Source organism: Phyllopteryx taeniolatus, chromosome 7 (genome assembly GCF_024500385.1).
Source record: "Phyllopteryx taeniolatus isolate TA_2022b chromosome 7, UOR_Ptae_1.2, whole genome shotgun sequence".
Classification (NCBI taxonomy): domain Eukaryota; kingdom Metazoa; phylum Chordata; class Actinopteri; order Syngnathiformes; family Syngnathidae; genus Phyllopteryx; species Phyllopteryx taeniolatus.
This window is the reverse complement of record NC_084508.1, coordinates 28,692,757-28,710,468: the sequence shown is the minus strand read 5'-3', so window position 1 is coordinate 28,710,468 and position 17,712 is coordinate 28,692,757. Positions and strand designations below refer to the sequence as shown.

General features: G+C 42.4%; 1 protein-coding gene across 1 annotated transcript in view; it reads right to left on the bottom strand.

Moving 5' to 3' along the window:
• Nucleotides 1-5,915: 5,915 nt before the first annotated feature.
• Nucleotides 5,916-17,712, bottom strand: part of aspm (assembly factor for spindle microtubules) — a 29,805-nt gene continuing 18,008 nt past the window's right edge. The window contains exons 15-26 of the mRNA XM_061779639.1: nt 16,930-17,134; nt 16,597-16,745; nt 15,415-15,543; nt 15,085-15,279; nt 10,778-14,935; nt 10,520-10,669; nt 10,236-10,427; nt 9,408-9,600; nt 7,729-7,883; nt 6,494-6,670; nt 6,228-6,400; nt 5,916-6,142 (exon numbers count right to left, since the gene is read on the bottom strand). Coding sequence (XP_061635623.1) covers nt 6,040-6,142; nt 6,228-6,400; nt 6,494-6,670; nt 7,729-7,883; nt 9,408-9,600; nt 10,236-10,427; nt 10,520-10,669; nt 10,778-14,935; nt 15,085-15,279; nt 15,415-15,543; nt 16,597-16,745; nt 16,930-17,134 — 5,979 coding nt within the window. The 3' untranslated portion in view covers nt 5,916-6,039. The remainder of the gene's footprint in view (nt 6,143-6,227; nt 6,401-6,493; nt 6,671-7,728; nt 7,884-9,407; nt 9,601-10,235; nt 10,428-10,519; nt 10,670-10,777; nt 14,936-15,084; nt 15,280-15,414; nt 15,544-16,596; nt 16,746-16,929; nt 17,135-17,712) is intronic.

The following is a 17,712-nucleotide window of genomic DNA, read 5'->3' as shown; positions in this document are numbered from 1 at the left end:
TATACTGCCTAACTGGTTACAAAATGGCATAAGCATGACAAGGTAAATGTGTTGGAGTGGCCATGGCAAAGCCTATTGAAAATGTATTGGCAGACCAGACGAGGCATGTGCAAGCAAGGTGGCCTACAAACTTGGCTCAGTTACACCAATTCTGTCAGGACCACTTGATGAGTCGTTATGACGAGAAAGAGACATTGTGGCTTTGATGAAGAAGAGCTTTACTTCAAAGATCATGAGCAGACACTGAGCATTAAGTTGCACAAGTGAGCAACAATGAGGACAGGTTCTGTTAAACCTGGGAAAAGCAGAATTTGTCTATTGCTGTGCACAAATCAACAGACATGGCCCAGCTGAAGTGCAATGCTAAAATGCAGGCAGTTTCTTTTTCTAACATATTCAATTTTATATTTTACAAGATGCTCACAGTAGTTTGTGGGCTGGTTCAGTCTGATACCTGTGGTGGTTCTTGTACCGTTAAACACGTCTTGTTTTCAGTGTGCATCTAAAACATAAAAAAATAAATCTAGTTCTTTAATATAGCTATAGGCATGTGAAACAATTATCCGACAACAAAACTACAAGCCACAGTGGCTGGTTAGCAAAAAAAAAGACTCAAATAAATGCCCGTCAGTTATCAAAACACTTTTGGGGAGAATTTATGGATTTTTTTTTTTTTCCTTCTTTACTATTGATGAATTTAATTTAATGAATGAATTTAACAAAATACTGTACATTACCAATGCTTCTAAATTATAGACTTGTGAAATTATGGGCACAAAAGTGAGTGTGAATGTTCTTCCCTTTACATTTCCTCTGCAGGGATTTTATGGAAACAACAAATCATAATTTAGCACTTATATTATTACTACCTAATAATGCAGCCCTATGGGGGGCACAAGTCAGTGCAAACTGTAGGCCGGTCCCAAGCCCGGATAAATGCAGAGGGTTGCGTCAGGAAGGGCATCCGGCTTAAAACCTTGCCAAACAAATATGAGCGTTCATCCAAAGAATTCCATACCGGATCGGTCGTGGCCCGGGTTAACAACGTCCGCCACCGGCGCCGTCAACCTGCAGGGCGCTGTTGGAAATTCAGCTACTGTGGGTCGAAGTCGAAGTCAAAGAAGAAGAAGAAGAAGAGGTGGAAAGCGGGTTCTTCGGCAGAAAGAGAAGAGGAAAACACAGAGCCTAGAACTGAATGTGGGGACTTTGAATGTTGGGACTATGACAGGAAAATCTCGGGAGTTGGTTGACATGATGATTAGGAGAAAGGTTGATATATTGTGTGTCCAGGAGACCAGGTGGAAAGGCAGTAAGGCTAGAAGTTTAGGGGCAGGGTTTAAATTATTTTACCATGGTGTAGATGGGAAGAGAAATGGAGTCGGGGTTATTTTAAAAGAAGAGTTGGCTAAGAATGTCTTGGAGGTGAAAAGAGTATCAGATCGAGTGATGAGGCTGAAATTTGAAATTGAGGGTGTTATGTGTAATGTGATTAGTGGCTATGCCCCACAGGTAGGATGTGACCTAGAGGTGAAAGAGAAATTCTGGAAGGAGCTAGATGATGTAGTTCTGAGCATCCCAGACAGAGAGAGAGTCGTAATTGGTGCAGATTGTAATGGACATGTTGGTGAAGGTAATAAGGGTGATGAAGAAGTGATGGGTAAGTACGGTATCCAGGAAAGGAACTTGGAGGGACAGATGGTGGTAGACTTTGCAACAAGGATGCAAATGGCTGTAGTGAACACTTTTTTCCAGAAGAGGCACGAACATAGGGTGACCTACAAGAGCGGAGGTAGAAGCACACAGGTGGATTACATCTTGTGCAGACGATGTAATCTGAAGGAGGTTACCAACTGTAAGGTAGTGGTAGGGGAGAGTGTGGCTAGACAGCATAGGATGGTGGTGTGTAAGATGACTCTGGTGGTGGGGAGGAAAATTAGACAAAGGCAGAGAAGAGAACCATGTGGTGGAAGCTGAGACAGGACGAGTGTTGTGCATCTTTTCGGGAAGAGGTGATACAGGCTCTCGGTGGACGGGAAGAGCTTCCAGAAGACTGGACCACTGCAGCCAAGGTGATCAGAGAAGCAGGCAGGAGAGTACTTGGTGTATCTTCTGGCAGGAAAGGAGAGAAGGAGACTTGGTGGTGGAACCTCACAGTACAGGAAATCATACAAGGAAAAGGGTTAGCTAAGAAGAAGTGGGACACTGAGAGGACCGAGGAGAGGCGAAAGGAATACATTGAGATGCGACACAGGGCAAAGGTAGAGGTGGCAAAGGCAAAACAAGAGGCATATGATGACATGTATGGCAGGTTGGACACTAAAGAAGGAGAAAAGGATCTATACAGGCTGGCCAGACAGAGGGCTAGAGATGGGAAGGATGTGCAGCAGGTTAGGGTGATTAAGGATAGAGATGGAAATATGTTGACTGGTGCCAGCAGTGTGCTAGGTAGATGGAAAGAATACTTTGAGGAGTTGATGAATGAGGAAAATGATAGAGAAGGGAGAGTAGAAGAGGCAAGTGTGGTGGACCAGGAAGTGGCAATGATTAGTAAGGGGGAAGTTAGAAAGGCATTAAAGAGAATGAAAAATGGAAAGGCAGTTGGTCCTGATGACATTCCTGTGGAGGTATGGAAGCATCTAGGAGAGGTGGCTGTGGAGTTTTTGACCAGCTTGTTCAATAGAATTCTAGTGCGTGAGAAGATGCCTGAGGAATGGAGGAAAAGTGTACTGGTGCCCATTTTTAAGAACAAAGGTGATGTGCAGAGCTGTGGCAACTATAGAGGAATAAAGTTGATGAGCCACACAATGAAGTTATGGGAAAGAGTAGTGGAGGCTAGACTCAGGACAGAAGTGAGTATTTGCGAGCAACAGTATGGTTTCATGCCTAGAAAGAGTACCACAGATGCATTATTTGCCTTGAGGATGTTGATGGAAAAGTACAGAGAAGGTCAGAAGGAGCTACATTGTGTCTTTGTAGATCTAGAGAAAGCCTATGACAGAGTACCCAGAGAGGAACTGTGGTACTGCATGCGGAAGTCTGGAGTGGCAGAGAAGTATGTTAGAATAATACAGGACATGTACGAGGGCAGCAGAACAGCGGTGAGGTGTGCTGTCGGTGTGACAGAAGAATTTAAGGTGGACGTGGGACTGCATCAGGGATCAGCCCTGAGCCCCTTCCTTTTTGCAGTGGTGATGGATAGGCTGACAGATGAGGTTAGACTGGAATCCCCGTGGACCATGGTGTTTGCAGATGACATTGTGATCTGCAGTGAAAGCAGGGAGCAGCTGGAGGAACAGTTAGAAAGATGGAGGCATGCACTGGAAAGAAGAGGAATGAAGATTAGCCGAAGTAAAACAGAATATATGTGCATGAATGAGAGGGGTGGTGGGGGAAGAATGAGGCTACAGGGAGAAGAGATGGCAAGGGTAGAGGACTTTAAATACTTGGGGTCAACCGTCCAGAGCAATGGTGAGTGTGGTCAGGAAGTGAAGAAACGGGTCCAAGCAGGTTGGAACGGGTGGAGGAAGGTGTCAGGTGTGTTATGTGACAGAAGAGTCTCTGCTAGGATGAAGGGCAAAGTTTATAAAACAGTGGTGAGGCCAGCCATGATGTATGGATTAGAGACAGTGGCACTGAAGAGAAAACAGGAAGCAGAGCTGGAGGTGGCGGAAATGAAGATGTTGAGGTTCGCTCTCGGAGTGACCAGGTTGGATAAAATTAGAAATGAGCTCATCAGAGGGACAGCCAAGGTTCGATGTTTTGGAGACAAAGTTAGAGAGAGCAGACTTCAATGGTTTGGACACGTCCAGAGGAGAGAGAGTGAGTATATTGGTAGAAGGATGATGACGATGGAGCTGCCAGGCAAGAGAGCTAGAGGAAGACCAAAGAGAAGGTTGATGGATGTCGTGAGGGAAGACATGATGGCAGCTGGTGTTCGAGAGGAGGATGCAGGAGATAGGCTCTCATGGAAAAGGATGACGCGCTGTGGCGACCCCTAACGGGACAAGCCGAAAGGAAAAGAAGATTATTACTACCTAATTACATTTACTTAAAAGTATCTCTTCTAATCTTCCTGTACTCTGTTGTTGACTTAGAAATGTACTTAAACCGTCGATGAGATATGTAAATGTTCAAGAGCTTGAACAAATTTCAAAGGAAGAGTGGAAGTAAATACAGCCTGAGAAGTGCAAAAAGCTTATAGATGGATACAAGAAACGTTTGGAGGCTGTCATCACTGCCAAAGGGTGCAACCAAATATTAAGGAGGGGTGCCAGTATTGCTACACGTGCTGTTTTCTCTTTTCTTTTAAATTACAATACCTGAATTGGAAGAAAAGAAAAAAAAAAGTGTTAAATTATTTTGGACCTCCAATTAAAAGATCCTGATATAAGTTTGGTACATTTCCATTTATTATAAATAAAATAGTTCTTTCAAAAACAAAAAGATAAATTGATGAGCATAAATCTTGTTATAATCTCTCTTTATTGAGCTACAAGTGTGTTTGGTATGTGGTAAAACTGCCACCAAATGTTTACTGAACGTGATGGGAATGAGTGATTGAGCACTTTGAAAAGTACTGAGAATGTTTTGATCCTCTGGTACCAAAACCAAAAGCACATGATTAACTGTTTATTCTTTACGGAAGCGTATTGCTGCCACACCAAAAAAAAAAAAAAGTTCACTATCAGCAATACTCTTCCGTACTTCTTGATCCTACAATAGGCAAATGGAAAGGTTTACATTTTATCACATCAGATTTTTTATTTTTTTAGAAATTACTACAATTACTAACTTTCAAGTGCTTTGCATCAATATTCACACGCTGGATAGATTTACAAAAAAAAAAAAAAAAAAAAAAAAACAATTGGGGTCACTGTCATTATGGCATATTATTTTGAAATTCAAGGGGGAAATCAATGTATATCCTGTACAGAAAAGGGGGAAAAAAAAAAAAAAAAAAAAAAAAAAAGTCAGTCCAAGTGTGTCTCGTATGGTTCGTAGGCACGCACTTTTTCCCCCTCATTTAATAATGTGGTGAAGCAGTAAAGAGGAGTGATAACAGTGCTACTGCAAGCAACATGGCGGCACGTGTGGTTGTAGCAGTGAGTATAAGGTGTGTTTGGAAAATCAATCGGACGCCCCAACGCTACTCTGAGAGTGCACATTCCAAACGCGTTTCCGAACGGCGCAGAGTGCAGAATCGTAGAATCTTTACGAACACACCCGTACAACGTGCCGGTGGTGAACTTTCTCACTTTTGAGTTCATTCCAAAGTGATTTGTTTTCAGCAAATGTTTGTTTTCTTTGGATTCCGGGCAACGTTGCAGGGAAGGAAAAATAAGTTTGGCCACATTTCCTTGACAATTAATTAAAAGAGTACACTGTGTGGTCAGCCAAGGTCTGGCACATGTCCATCACCAGGTGGCTCCAGCAGCTGAACAGGAACAACAGGGGTGTGATCCGGGGAAATTGGATCCACAACAGCAGTCCCAAACCAGCTGAACATGCCCTCCAGCAGTGCATCCGCCACAGTCGCCCGCTCCATGGGTGCCCCAACCCCATGCTGAAGCGGTACGTGCGACTGGTCCTGGGGTTGCATTTTTTTTTTAACTTGCGGCAACACAAGAAACTCACAACGAGCTGCTGTTGGCCACAACTCACACCTAGCGAAGTCTTAAGGCCTCTTTATACTCATGCGGTCGACAACGCCCACATTGCATCACGTGACCGACAAATTGGCCCGCGCGCCACCGCCCTCTCGATCGATTTTGCAGCATAAACATATCGTCTGGTCATCTAGGTCCATTTGTTCTAGCAGACATTGTTCCACGGTCGCCATTGTTGCTGCTTTGCTCCTTGTTACTGAAAGGAAAGCTACCAGAAATGGCCAAAAAAATGTAAAGGAAACTCTACCCTTGCAAACAGGAAACACAGAAATCTATTTAATGTAGTCATGAAAATGTATTTGTAAAAACCTTTACATAAAAGACATTCTGAAACACACACACAAAATATCCTGTGAGAGATGTGACAGTTTATCTACATGACAATAGAGAGAGTGTTCATCAACATCTGAATGGCCTTAAGAGGATCCACTATATTTTTAAGCTTGTCCTTTCTGAGAACCCAGTCTGGTGCAAACCTGGAAAAACAAAGACCAATTGTCAGTCACTTGCAAATACAAATTGGATGTCAAACCACTCATCTTTCCAAATACTGTAACATACTTTGGGACGGGACGGGATTTATTTGGTGTTGCTGAAACATAGAAGCTTCCATTGATTGATGCATTAATCTTCTGTCTGGTCACATTTCTTTCTGCATCCATCTTGGATTTTCGAACAGTGAGGTGGTAGATACTTTTTATCCTATTCAAGACTTTAGGATGCTTCGTAACCTCCTGGAAAAGAAAAACTAACGTTTGTACACATCTTCAAAATTAGCAACAGAATTTTTTTATTTATTATTTTTTTTTTTTAAAAGACGACCAGACCTCAGCATGGCATTTTTCTTGCAGGAGCAGAACCAGTAGAAAGCAGGCTTTGGTGAAGATGCTGCCACCCTTGTCTGCTACTTTATCACCTGCTTTTTCTCTATATCTCTGGAGCAAGTCTACCAGTGTCTCCACTGAGTTTTCCACCATATATACAGCCTCAATGGTTTTGTGGTACTGAAGGAAACAAAGACAGTAGACAGTAGTTCAGATAGGTAGATGTCAAATTAGCCTCCGATTTGACATCTACAATGACCTCAAAAGGCATATTATGCAAGTCAAACAATCCAAGTCCACATAAATTTGTTTTTCTCACTAACAATCCAATCAAGAGCTCTTGACTTGAAGTGGGTCACAACTTTCTTGTAGATTGAAGCAATAAGGGGACCAAAAAAAATAAGACCTGAACTCATAACCATCCATCATCTGGCCATGGCCCTGGCTGATATTCCTGTGAATGAGCAGACCAATCGACAGTGTTGTTCGGATGTCAGAAGTTATTCAAAAATGGCAGCCTCTGCAAAGATTAGGATGGATGCTACCATTGCTGCAGAGTTGTATTGGAATCTCTCCAAAAAGAAAGGACTGACTTCAGCAAGCGGTACCCGTTAAGATCGCACTCTTTCGCAGCAGAGCATGTCTACTTGTTGATCTAATTGGTTCAAAAGAGATACAGTCACATTCAGTAAGTTTTTTTTGTTTTGTTTTTTAATCTTTTGAAATCTTGATGTTTTTCACCACAGGCAAAAACACTGAAAGAAAGGGTGTCCAAACTGTGGCCCGCGGCATATAATTTATTAATGTTCAAGGTTTGTGTCGTTTGCCTGCATTGTACTACTGGACTAACCTCCAACAGTAAGTGGCAAAGCTGGGGGGGAAAAAAAAAATTAATCAATTTGTTCTTATTTCTTCCTCTTTGTCCACCAATCAGAAATAACTAAAATAGTAATAAAAAACATCTAGTTCTAAAAATAAATAAAGATAATTCAGTATCAGGTACAAAAAGCATAATTCAATTGTTTCTTCCACTTTGTGCTCTGTCAATGTCCTCTTAGTGTGCTCGTTTCGGTTCTGAATTTAGATGTGATTCTGCTGTAATAACGGGGCAGTTATTCGAGTGAGATTGAATTACTTCATCCCTAGGCTATTTCTTTTAATAAATACGCAAATTACAATACATAATTGCTTCGCATATTCTTTACCTACACTGATGGATCAGTGTTAGCAAACTATACCTTCGAGAGGTTGAGAAGGATCTGGATGGAGTAGATGATGACATCCATGCAGGGCACACTCCTGTTGCAGGAGAGGATAAGGGTGAAGATGACGCTGGTGGCGCCGCTCTCTACCATATGCTCACAGCACACAGGGGACAACCTGGTGGCAGCTTCTGTAAGCACGCACGCGCACACACACAACGTTCAGTGACAGTTTGGTGTAAGCTGCTTCCCAAGAAACTATTTAGACAGAAGTACATTGTAAGATAATTGTGAACTAAGACCTTTCTTTCTTGGTTGCTTTCTTTCTGACGCACATGATGATTGGCCGATGTGTCAAACCCATGCAGTGTAGCGCCAACTACTGGCGAGGAGGACTTCATGTCAGATTTATTTTTTGTTTCATCAGCGGCTGGTATCGGCAGTCTTAACGAGTAACTGAAACCTTGAAATAAGGCCGGTATCGACCCGATACAGGATGCCTGCTACTGGTCCATCCCTAACATTTTGCATTTATGGAGGTGAAGTCCAGAGTATGAATTCCAATATAGTATATTGTTCAGCATAAAATACCATACTGTCTAAACCAAAAATAAAAACGGCAAACTGTATCAGCTAGTGTTGCACCAAGTAGCGAAACCGGTACAGTACCAAGGTATTGTGACGTCAAAAACAGCCTGTGTGGAGTTTGCATGTTCTCCCCGTGTCTGCGTGGGTTTTCTCCAGGCACTCCGGTTTCCTCCCACATCCCAAAAACATGCATTAATTGAAGACTCTAAATTGCCCGTAGGTGTGAACGTGAGTGTGAATGGTTGTTTGTTCTTATGTGTCCTGCGATTGGCTGGCGACCAAGTTCAGGGTGTACCCCGCCTTTCGCCCAAAGATAGGCTCCAGTACGCCCGCGACCCTAGTGAGGAGAAGCGGAACGGAAGAGCAATGATGAATGAAAAAACTTAATGTGACAGCGCTCAATTCATACAGTGTCTTAAAGGCCAGTACCCAAAAAGTCAACAGTCAGCAAATGACTAATGACTACCTGTAATCTGACAAGTTGTGTGCGCGCAACTGTGTGGGAGCCGTGATCATGAAATGGCCTCAAACCGCCAACTGAGGATACGTTAGCATGCGTAAGCGTTAGCCACAGGTACGTAACCTCAGAGTCCGCAGCTCACGAGGCTATATGAGCAAAGCCATTGTTATATGCAGTGGATTCTCCTGTGCTCGGCATTCGAAGCACACGATAGTCAGTGTTACCAGGAGGAGCTAACGTTAGACGATTTAGCCTCATCAACCCGTAGTTATGCCACTTGTTGCACAAGCAGGAAGTCCGCTAACCTGTTTCCCGGGTTTGGTCAAATGAAGTTCCGCATACGCTGATACCAAACAAAAAGCACACATTAGCTATTAATTTTGAAGCGTAAACTCCAGTACAAAGGCTTGTGTTGAGATGGCAATAAATCCAGTTCAATAAGTGGATAAGTTCAATATTCCTCATGGTCTGATGCTTTATGAATACACATGAACTTTGATGCAAAAGAAACAAAGCAAAATCAATGTGAGCAAGGACTCTTTCCAGTGCAATTTAAATGAATAGACAGCAACAATTTGAATTTGTGAAGTAAATAACTAGCCACTCTAGTAATTTAATTCGGTCAATTTAGGAGACTTCATTTACTTCCCAAATACTATGACCTCACCTAGGTTTTTTAGAGCCTCGAGCATTGAGGAGAAGTGTTTGTATCGAAGGATGCAGTCCAACGCAGAGGAGGTTTTGTTGCGCAATTTGTCCTCCTCTCGGGCGCCAGCTGAGACTTTCCGCAAGTGGTGCCTCAACTTTGTTACTTTGGCACTGTCATTCAGTCGGCGGGAGACATGTCCTCTCCACAGCGCCTAGAGTGGGAGGGGGAGAAAAACACTTAAGGGATTGCATAGATGAATAACTTTAGCTTTATCTTAGTAGAATATTATAAAAAATATGTGAAAATTCGTCTCCTTCGCCAGTTTGCTCAGGTCTGGGAGATTTGAACAAAAACCACAAATCGCATTGTGACAGCCAATCGGCGTCGAGAATGGTGACCAAAGTGCCAGCCTGGGAGACGGGGCCTTTTAAAGTATTTAAAAGCTTTAATACTGTAAATACAAGTAAGGCTGCACTCATATTAGGCAATCCATGTACTTCCTTGGCCCCAGCACAGTTGCAGGCGGGCTTGACCATGGTGCGTTTGCTGATGCACAAGACTTTTTTTCATAATGTAAATAAAGATTCCAAACTGGATCAAGTAAGATGCAGTATGTAGTAGTAGTCACGCTTCCCTGAAGTGATTGTGTACGTAAACAAACTCAAGCACAGATGAAGCTACCGTGGTGTACGGGCCCTGCAGGATACACACAGGGAGGCGCAACAGTGCTGAAGCATGTGTGATACAACTGGTAGAATGGAATGTGCTCCAAGTCTATCTTGTAACTGTGCTTTGTGTGAACGGTTTCTGATGCATACTTCGGACATGAACCAATGGAAAACTTACCTGAGCTTTGACAATGCCCTGTTCAACTCTCTTCTGGCGCCTGAGGAGGAGGAACCTCCGAGCAGCATTTTGGATGACAGAAGCAGAATTGTGGCGACGAGCTAACCAACGCCTGACTGCTCTCTGGGCTGTAACCACCTTCCTTCGGTCCGCCAAGTACCGTCTCCTTTGCAGCCTCACTCGCACAAAATTCTACGACGCAGAAAGACCAAACGATTATGTAAATTAATACGTTTTTTTTTTTCAGACTTCAATGTATCATAAATATCTAACAGTTACTGTACTTGTATAATGATGACAGAATGTATCTGTCTCTTAGCAGACTCCAAGGTCCAGTGTGCTCGCCAAGCTCTTTGGATCTTTATAGCACTGAGGTGGTGGTAGACTGCCCCAGCAAAACGAAGTCTTATCTGTGCTTTGGCAGCCTCAAGTTCCTTGAGTACAAATTGATAATTTTTTTTAATGATCATTTTGATCTTTCAACACTTCAAATTGTTAATGAGTCCAACGCATGCTTGACTGAACAATAATTTTAACCTTACCTGCTTTCGTACAATCCAGGCTCTGCAATGAGTCTGAAGGGTGATTGCAGCCTGCCTTTGTCGGGCATACTTTTTTCTTTGTACTTTGCCAAGCTGCATTGCTCGGACCCTCTGTTGCAAATTCACAGCCGCCACTCTCCTCTTCAGGAAGATGCGCCTCTGTACCGAGCATCTCCAGTATGACTGGATCAAACTGGCGGCGCGATTTTGTGTACTTATGTCCCTTCTGACACAGTGACCTCGATATGCAGCCTGAAGAATGACTGTGGCGTGTTTGATTTTCAGGAACTTGTTTCTTTCTTGCCTTTGAATGATTGCAACAGACGCATACATAACCTGAAACTTTACTACCTCAACATGCTTTCTGTATGCTGACTGGATTACAGTTGCAGCCTGATGTAAATGAGCAATGTGCTTTCGGGTTTTCTGGCCTCTGTATGCCGCCTGAAAGATGATGGCTGCGCTGCGTGCTTTCAAGTACTTTTTCCTTTGAAATTTGGCTGCTGCAGTAGCGCGAAACCTTTGCTGAATGGTTAGCACAGAGGATTTTATTTTCATATACTGCTTGAACTGACAATGGACTCGGAAAGCTGCTTGAATAATAGTGGCAGCCAGATACATTTGTCTGATGGATTTTCTGGATTTCATTCCCCGGAAGGCAGCTTGTAGACTAATCACAGCATTCCTGATTTCTTGATAATGTTTTACCTCAAAGTTTCTCTGTCTCAGAGCTCTAAATTTCTGCTGTAAGACACAGACAGCCCACAGTTGTTTCCTGAAAATCAATTGCTGCTTATGCCTTTTGAAGTTTGCTTGAATAAGTGTAGCTGCTGTGTGCATCTTGGAAATTCTTCTTCTCTCCAAACAACCCCTGCAAACTGCCTGCAGAGAAATGACTGAAGATCTGACTTTCAGGAAGTAGTCCCTCTCTTTTTTCTGAAGAACATAGGCTCTGTAGCATCTCTGGATGATGGTGGCTGACGAACGCATGGCCTGGAACTTGACTCTCTCTCTGTGACTTCGGAAAGCAGACTGGATTACAGTTGCAGCCAGATGCATTCGTTTGATGGATCGTCTTGTTTTCATTCCCCGGAATGTAGCTTGTAGCCGAATCAGAGCAATCTTAACTTCTTGATAGCGTTTTACCTCAAGGTTTCTCTGTCTGATAGCTCTAAATCTCCGCTGTAAGACACGGACAGCCCAAAGTTGTTTCCTGAAGAGGAATTGCTGCTTATGCCTTTTGAAGTTTGCTTGAATGAGTGTAGCTGCTCTGTGCATCTTGGAAATTCTTCTTCTCTCCAAACAACCCCTGCAAACTGCCTGCAGAGAAATGACTGAAGATCTGACTTTCAGGAAGTAGTCCCTTTCTTTTTTCTGAAGAACGTAGGCTCTGTAGCATCTCTGGATGATGGTGGCTGACGAACGCATGGCCTGGAACTTGACTTTCTCTCTGTGACTTCGGAAAGCAGACTGGATTACAGTTGCAGCCAGATGCATTCGTTTGATGGATCGTCTTGTTTTCATTCCTCGGAATGTAGCTTGTAGTCGAATCAGAGCAATCTTAACTTCTTGATAGCGTTTTACCTCAAGGTTTCTCTGTCTCATAGCTCTAAATCTCTGCTGTAAGACACATACAGCCCAAAGTTGTTTCCTGAAGAGGAATTGCTGCTTATGCCTCTTGAAGTTTGCTTGAATAATGGTAGCTGCTCTGTGCATCTTGGAAATCCTTTGTCTTACAGAGCGACCTCTGAAAGCTGCCTGAAGAATGGTGGCTGAGAATCTGACTTTCAGGTAGTATCTCTTATATTGTTTCTGAAGGACATAGGCCCGGTAATATCTCTGGATGATTATTGCCGACAAACTGATTTCCTGGAATTTGACTTCTTCTCTGTGCTTTCTGAAAGTAGACTGGATCAAAGTGGCAGCCTGATGCCAACAAGCAACGTCCTTCCTGACCCGCAACCCTCTGTATGCTGCCTGAATGATGACTGCAGACTTATGAATGTTTTGGTAATGCTGCATTTGAGCTTTGGCTGCCACATTGGCGCGATATCTACGTTGTATGGCAAGCACTGAGGATTTTAAGGCAATAAACCTTTTGTGTTCATAGTGGGCTCTGAAAGCTCTCTGAATAATAATGGCAACATGATGCTTTTGTTTAACTAGTTTTCTAGATATCATTCCCCGGAAAGCAGCTTGTAAGACAATGGCTGCATGTGTCTTCACACTCAGAGCCAGACTGTCCTGTCTCCTTTCTTTGTTGGCTTTGTAACGTGCTTGCATAAAAGAGGAAGCCCATTTAAGCCTTTTGTAGTAGTTTCTCTGCAGATACCTCCGCAGATTTGACTGAATCTTAACGGCAGCATTATGCTTGATGCTCAACTGCTTTCGGACCCTGTATCCTCTGAAGGCTGCTTGCAGGCAAATGGCTGCCCTGCGCTTTAAGAGATAATGCATCCAGACTTTTCTCATCAAGACCACTGCTCTGTACCGCTGCTGAAAAATCAAAGTTGCTGACTTAATAGTGAGGAATTTATTCCTCCCATGGATCATGAGAAAATTTCTTTGAATGACAATAGCCGCACAGTGCATCTGTGTAATCTTCATCCTGGCACAGTAGCCACGGTACGTGGCCTGGATGATGATAGCAGCAGATTTCTTGGTTTTGTACTTCTTCAGCTGTTGCTCCATGAGGATTTTGGCCCTGTATCGCTCTTGAATAATGATTGCAGCACACTTAGTAGCAAGGTAAGTCAAACGTACTCTGTGCATTCTGAACAAAGCCTGGATTACTGTTGCTGCGTTGTTCCTCTTCTTAAACTCTTCTCTTCCTCTCCAGCCTCTGTAAACTGCTTGTATTTTTAAGGCTGCTTTCTTTTGCTCTTTGTACTTGTGTTGCTGTGTTCTGCAGTGGAGTAGGGCTCTATAATGGCTCTGGATGATGATGATTGCACTTTGAAGGATGATGTATTTTTTTCTACTCAAATACATCCTAACTGTAGACTGAATGACAGTTGCAGCATTGTGCTTTTTCTTCATATCTTTCCTAACTTTCATGCCTCTAAATCCAGCTTCTATCACAACACAGGCTGCTCTCTTCTGGAGGAATGCTTTCCTTGTTTTCTTGCCAGCTACATAAGCCCTATATTGGCGCTGAATGACAACAGATGCCGACTTTTTTGACCGAAACGTTGCTTGAGCCTTGTATCGACAGTAGTGGGCCCGGATAAGTGTAGCACACTGATGGTAATTTTCAATCATCATCCTGTCAGCTCTGCCTCTCCAGTATGCTTGTACATTGAGTACAGCCTTTCTGAGGGTTTCAAAGTCTGCCTTTTCCTGACGAGCTAAAACTGTGGCTCGATACTTTTGCTGTATCGTAACCGTTGCTTTTTTTAGAGAAAGGTAACGGTTTTGGGTAGCGAATTTCCTGAATGCAGCCTGTATCACAGTTGCTGCAGTGTGCTGTTTTTTCAACAAGTCACAAGTTTGTTTTCTTCGGTAAGCCACCTGAATGGTTCTGGCAGCACTGCACATTTTGACAAATATTTGCCTTTCCACGTCTCTTCTCGCAGAGGCTCTGTACCACCTCTGGATTACGATTGAGGCGTATTTCATTCTCATGGCCCGTTTCCTGACCCGGTGCCCCCGGAAGGCACTTTGAATGACAATGGCCGAGTTGTGTTGTTGCTTGTGCCTTCGAAAGCGGCACCTTTGTTCATGACCTCTGTAGTGGGCTTGAATGAGCAAGGTGCTTCTTTGGATCTTTCTGTATTCATGCAAGCACCTCTGCATTCTATAGAAAGACTGAATCTTAATAGATGCAGCTGTTCTTTTGGCTATTTTCTCCATGTACCATTTCCTATATGTGGTTTGTAATATTCTGGCAGCATGGTTTTCCCTTTGAGTTTTCTGGATTTTCCACAATCTGTACCCTCTCTGCATTTTCGTCACTGCAGCTTTGAGGGAGAGATAACGCTTGCGTACTTTTCTCGCAAGAATCCAAGCTCGTAAATATCTCTGCATGACAGTTGTCGCCCAGTAGATTTTCCCATAAGCAGAAGCAGCCCTTTTCATTCGCCACTGTGCTTGGACAACAATGGTGTTGTATCTGAGTTGTTGGTAATATCTCATGGCTGAAAACATTCTCCACTGTGCCTGTGTAAATGAGAAACAAGTATTTAAAGATTAGACAGACAGACAGACAGATATTGATATATATATATATATATATATATATATATATATATATATATATATAGAGATAGGATGACCAGTAGGACTATAAAACAGTCAACAACTTCTACCTGGATGACGGTTGCTGCTCGATTCTGTATGATCTGGAGCTCTGCCTCTTTTTTCATCCGCAGTCTTTTGCGTGTAACAAAGCCTCTCCAAACAGATTGTATGATGATGGACGCTGCATATTGCTTCTTGCCCCTGCATCGCTGGAGAAAATGCTTCACAACCATCTGGATTTTTACAGCAGCCTTGTTTCTCTCCTGTCCCAATAATACACGTAGTAAACAATACGTATTACTACCATTTACTGCGATGCAAGAAATTAAATTTTTTCATCTACAGAGACAGCCATCAAACTTGCAATACCCAGTTACTCTACCTCCCACGTTACCAACCTTGTAGTGTTGCAAGTCTTTCTTTAGTCTGTAATTCCTCCAGACACCTTGGATGATCCGAGCTGCTCTGGTTTCATTACGTAGGTCCAACAGACGAGCGCACAGGAAAGATAGGTAAGACATTACAACCTGTTGAAAAAGTAGATATAAAGGTAATAGGGTAACTTTTCTTCTGCATTTAGACACTTTGCAAGGTTAGTTTCTACTTGCTTGGTATCACAGACTCTCATACTAAACTTGTGGATCTTCATGGTTAGTTTGGAGTGACAACATATTCGCAACTACCGTAATTTCTCGTGAATAATGCACATTTTTTTACCCCCAAAAATTTGTCAAAAGTCTATAGTGCGCAATATACATCGGTATAGGAGAAAATGAAAAAGACTTTTACATTGTATAAATGTTTACCGCCATCTAGAGGTTATGTAATTCTGTACACTTTCATTCCGCTATGCCACCACCCACTAGAGGTTAAGAAAAAGTTGTACACTTTCATTCTAGTATGCCACCAAGGGGTTATGAAAAAGATGTAGACTACACTTACGTTCCAATATGACAGGGGTACATATGACTGAATATATGTACAACTGCACTCATAAGATTACATACCCAGGCGGAATTTTTTTTAATACAACTGATGACTGAACAACAAACATAATTTATTTCTTTATGGTTATGTTTTGTTTAATGATAATGCTTTTCTGAAATGCTTGACAGTTTAATTTGAATCCCATTAAAATAAAATTAAGTGTGTTTCGCCTGGTCCTTCATGTTTTCTTAAAATAATTGTACACATCTTACAAATTCTGCTTGGGTAATCTAACATATGAGCACAACTGTGTTTTTTCTCATTTACTAAATAAAAGTAGGGCTGTGAATTTCAAAGTAAGAGCAAGTAAATAAAAAGAAAGTATGTTCAAATAAAGTGCTTAACTTCAGAATAATTATTTGAAAAAACAAACAAAATACAGATAATACTTTGATCATATGGGTAGAAGCAAAAATCATGAATTGTAAAAATGCATTATACATGGGTTGAAGGGTTTTCCAGCATTTTGACGTCAACTTTGGGGGTGCGCATTATACATGAGAAATTGCGGTACATCTTAATCCAGGGTCTTACTATGCTGATCTACACACATGGTTAGGTGTTAGTTTGATAAAAATCTGGTTTAATCACACCTTCTCATCGGGGATGGTGTTGGACATGTCGGCTGGATTGATCATGGCAGGTACGCCACCCAGGAAAGCCACCGCAGTATTAACCAGCCTGAAGTTGCTTTTTTCATTTTCCAGTAGTTCTTTAAACTCTGCAGAGGGAGACTCAGGGCCTGCTCCAGTAAATGACAAACAACAAAACCCCTCACATATACAATGAGTATAAGCCATTAAGAACAAACTAACATATGAGCCATAAACTGTTAATAAAATATTTCTCAATAAAAAGGGATAACTGACTCGAGTATGTCAAATTTATGCATGTCAAAATTTCTTCATGTCTTAAGTAAACCACACCGTTTAGGCACGAGGGAGAGCATTCAAAAGAGCTGTCAGAGTCAATAGCTGCGCAGTTGAGCTCCAGGCGACCCCTTGATGAGCAATCTACAGTTTGGGTGGTGCTGTGATGCACAGACTCTTCTGAGATGAGACTGGGATGGTAGTGGTGGATTAGGTAGCAGAGGACACGGCCATCTGAGAATGTCACAGTGAAGTTCTCCAGCTAAAAAACAAAACAAAGACAAGCTTTCATGCATCATTTTACTTTTCTGCAGCTAGTTCCCTTGACCAATGTGCTGACAAAAGATTTGGATTTGGTCCATGGATCCTTCACTGTTGTTGCCCACCTCACCTTAATGAATAGGTTGAAAGCAGAGAGCAAATTTTGCTATACATACTGTATGACAAAGTACCTTTATCTTGAAGCCAAAAGTATAAGTGATTGTTATTTTGGACCAGTTAAATAACATTCAAGAATATTTTAAATTGATTCAAAAACGCTTTGTAGCATAAAATAGGGCATTGCTCCACTAATGTCAATGTTTCCTTTCAGTGTTTCAAGGTCAGTGGGTTGGCTCAAGCAGGGTGATAATGCTGGTTTGCTGTACTGCTGCCTGTACAGCACACATGATTATATTTTTTGTTTGTTTGTTTGCCCAAGAGCAAAGGTCTTGGTCCATGTCGACATCAAACATACATGCATGACCATCTTCCTGATCGTGCTTGTTCAGACTTCAAAGCTGGTTGATGTTCCATCTGTCTCTCTAGAGGCTAGAGCCGGGGTACACCCTGGACTGGTCG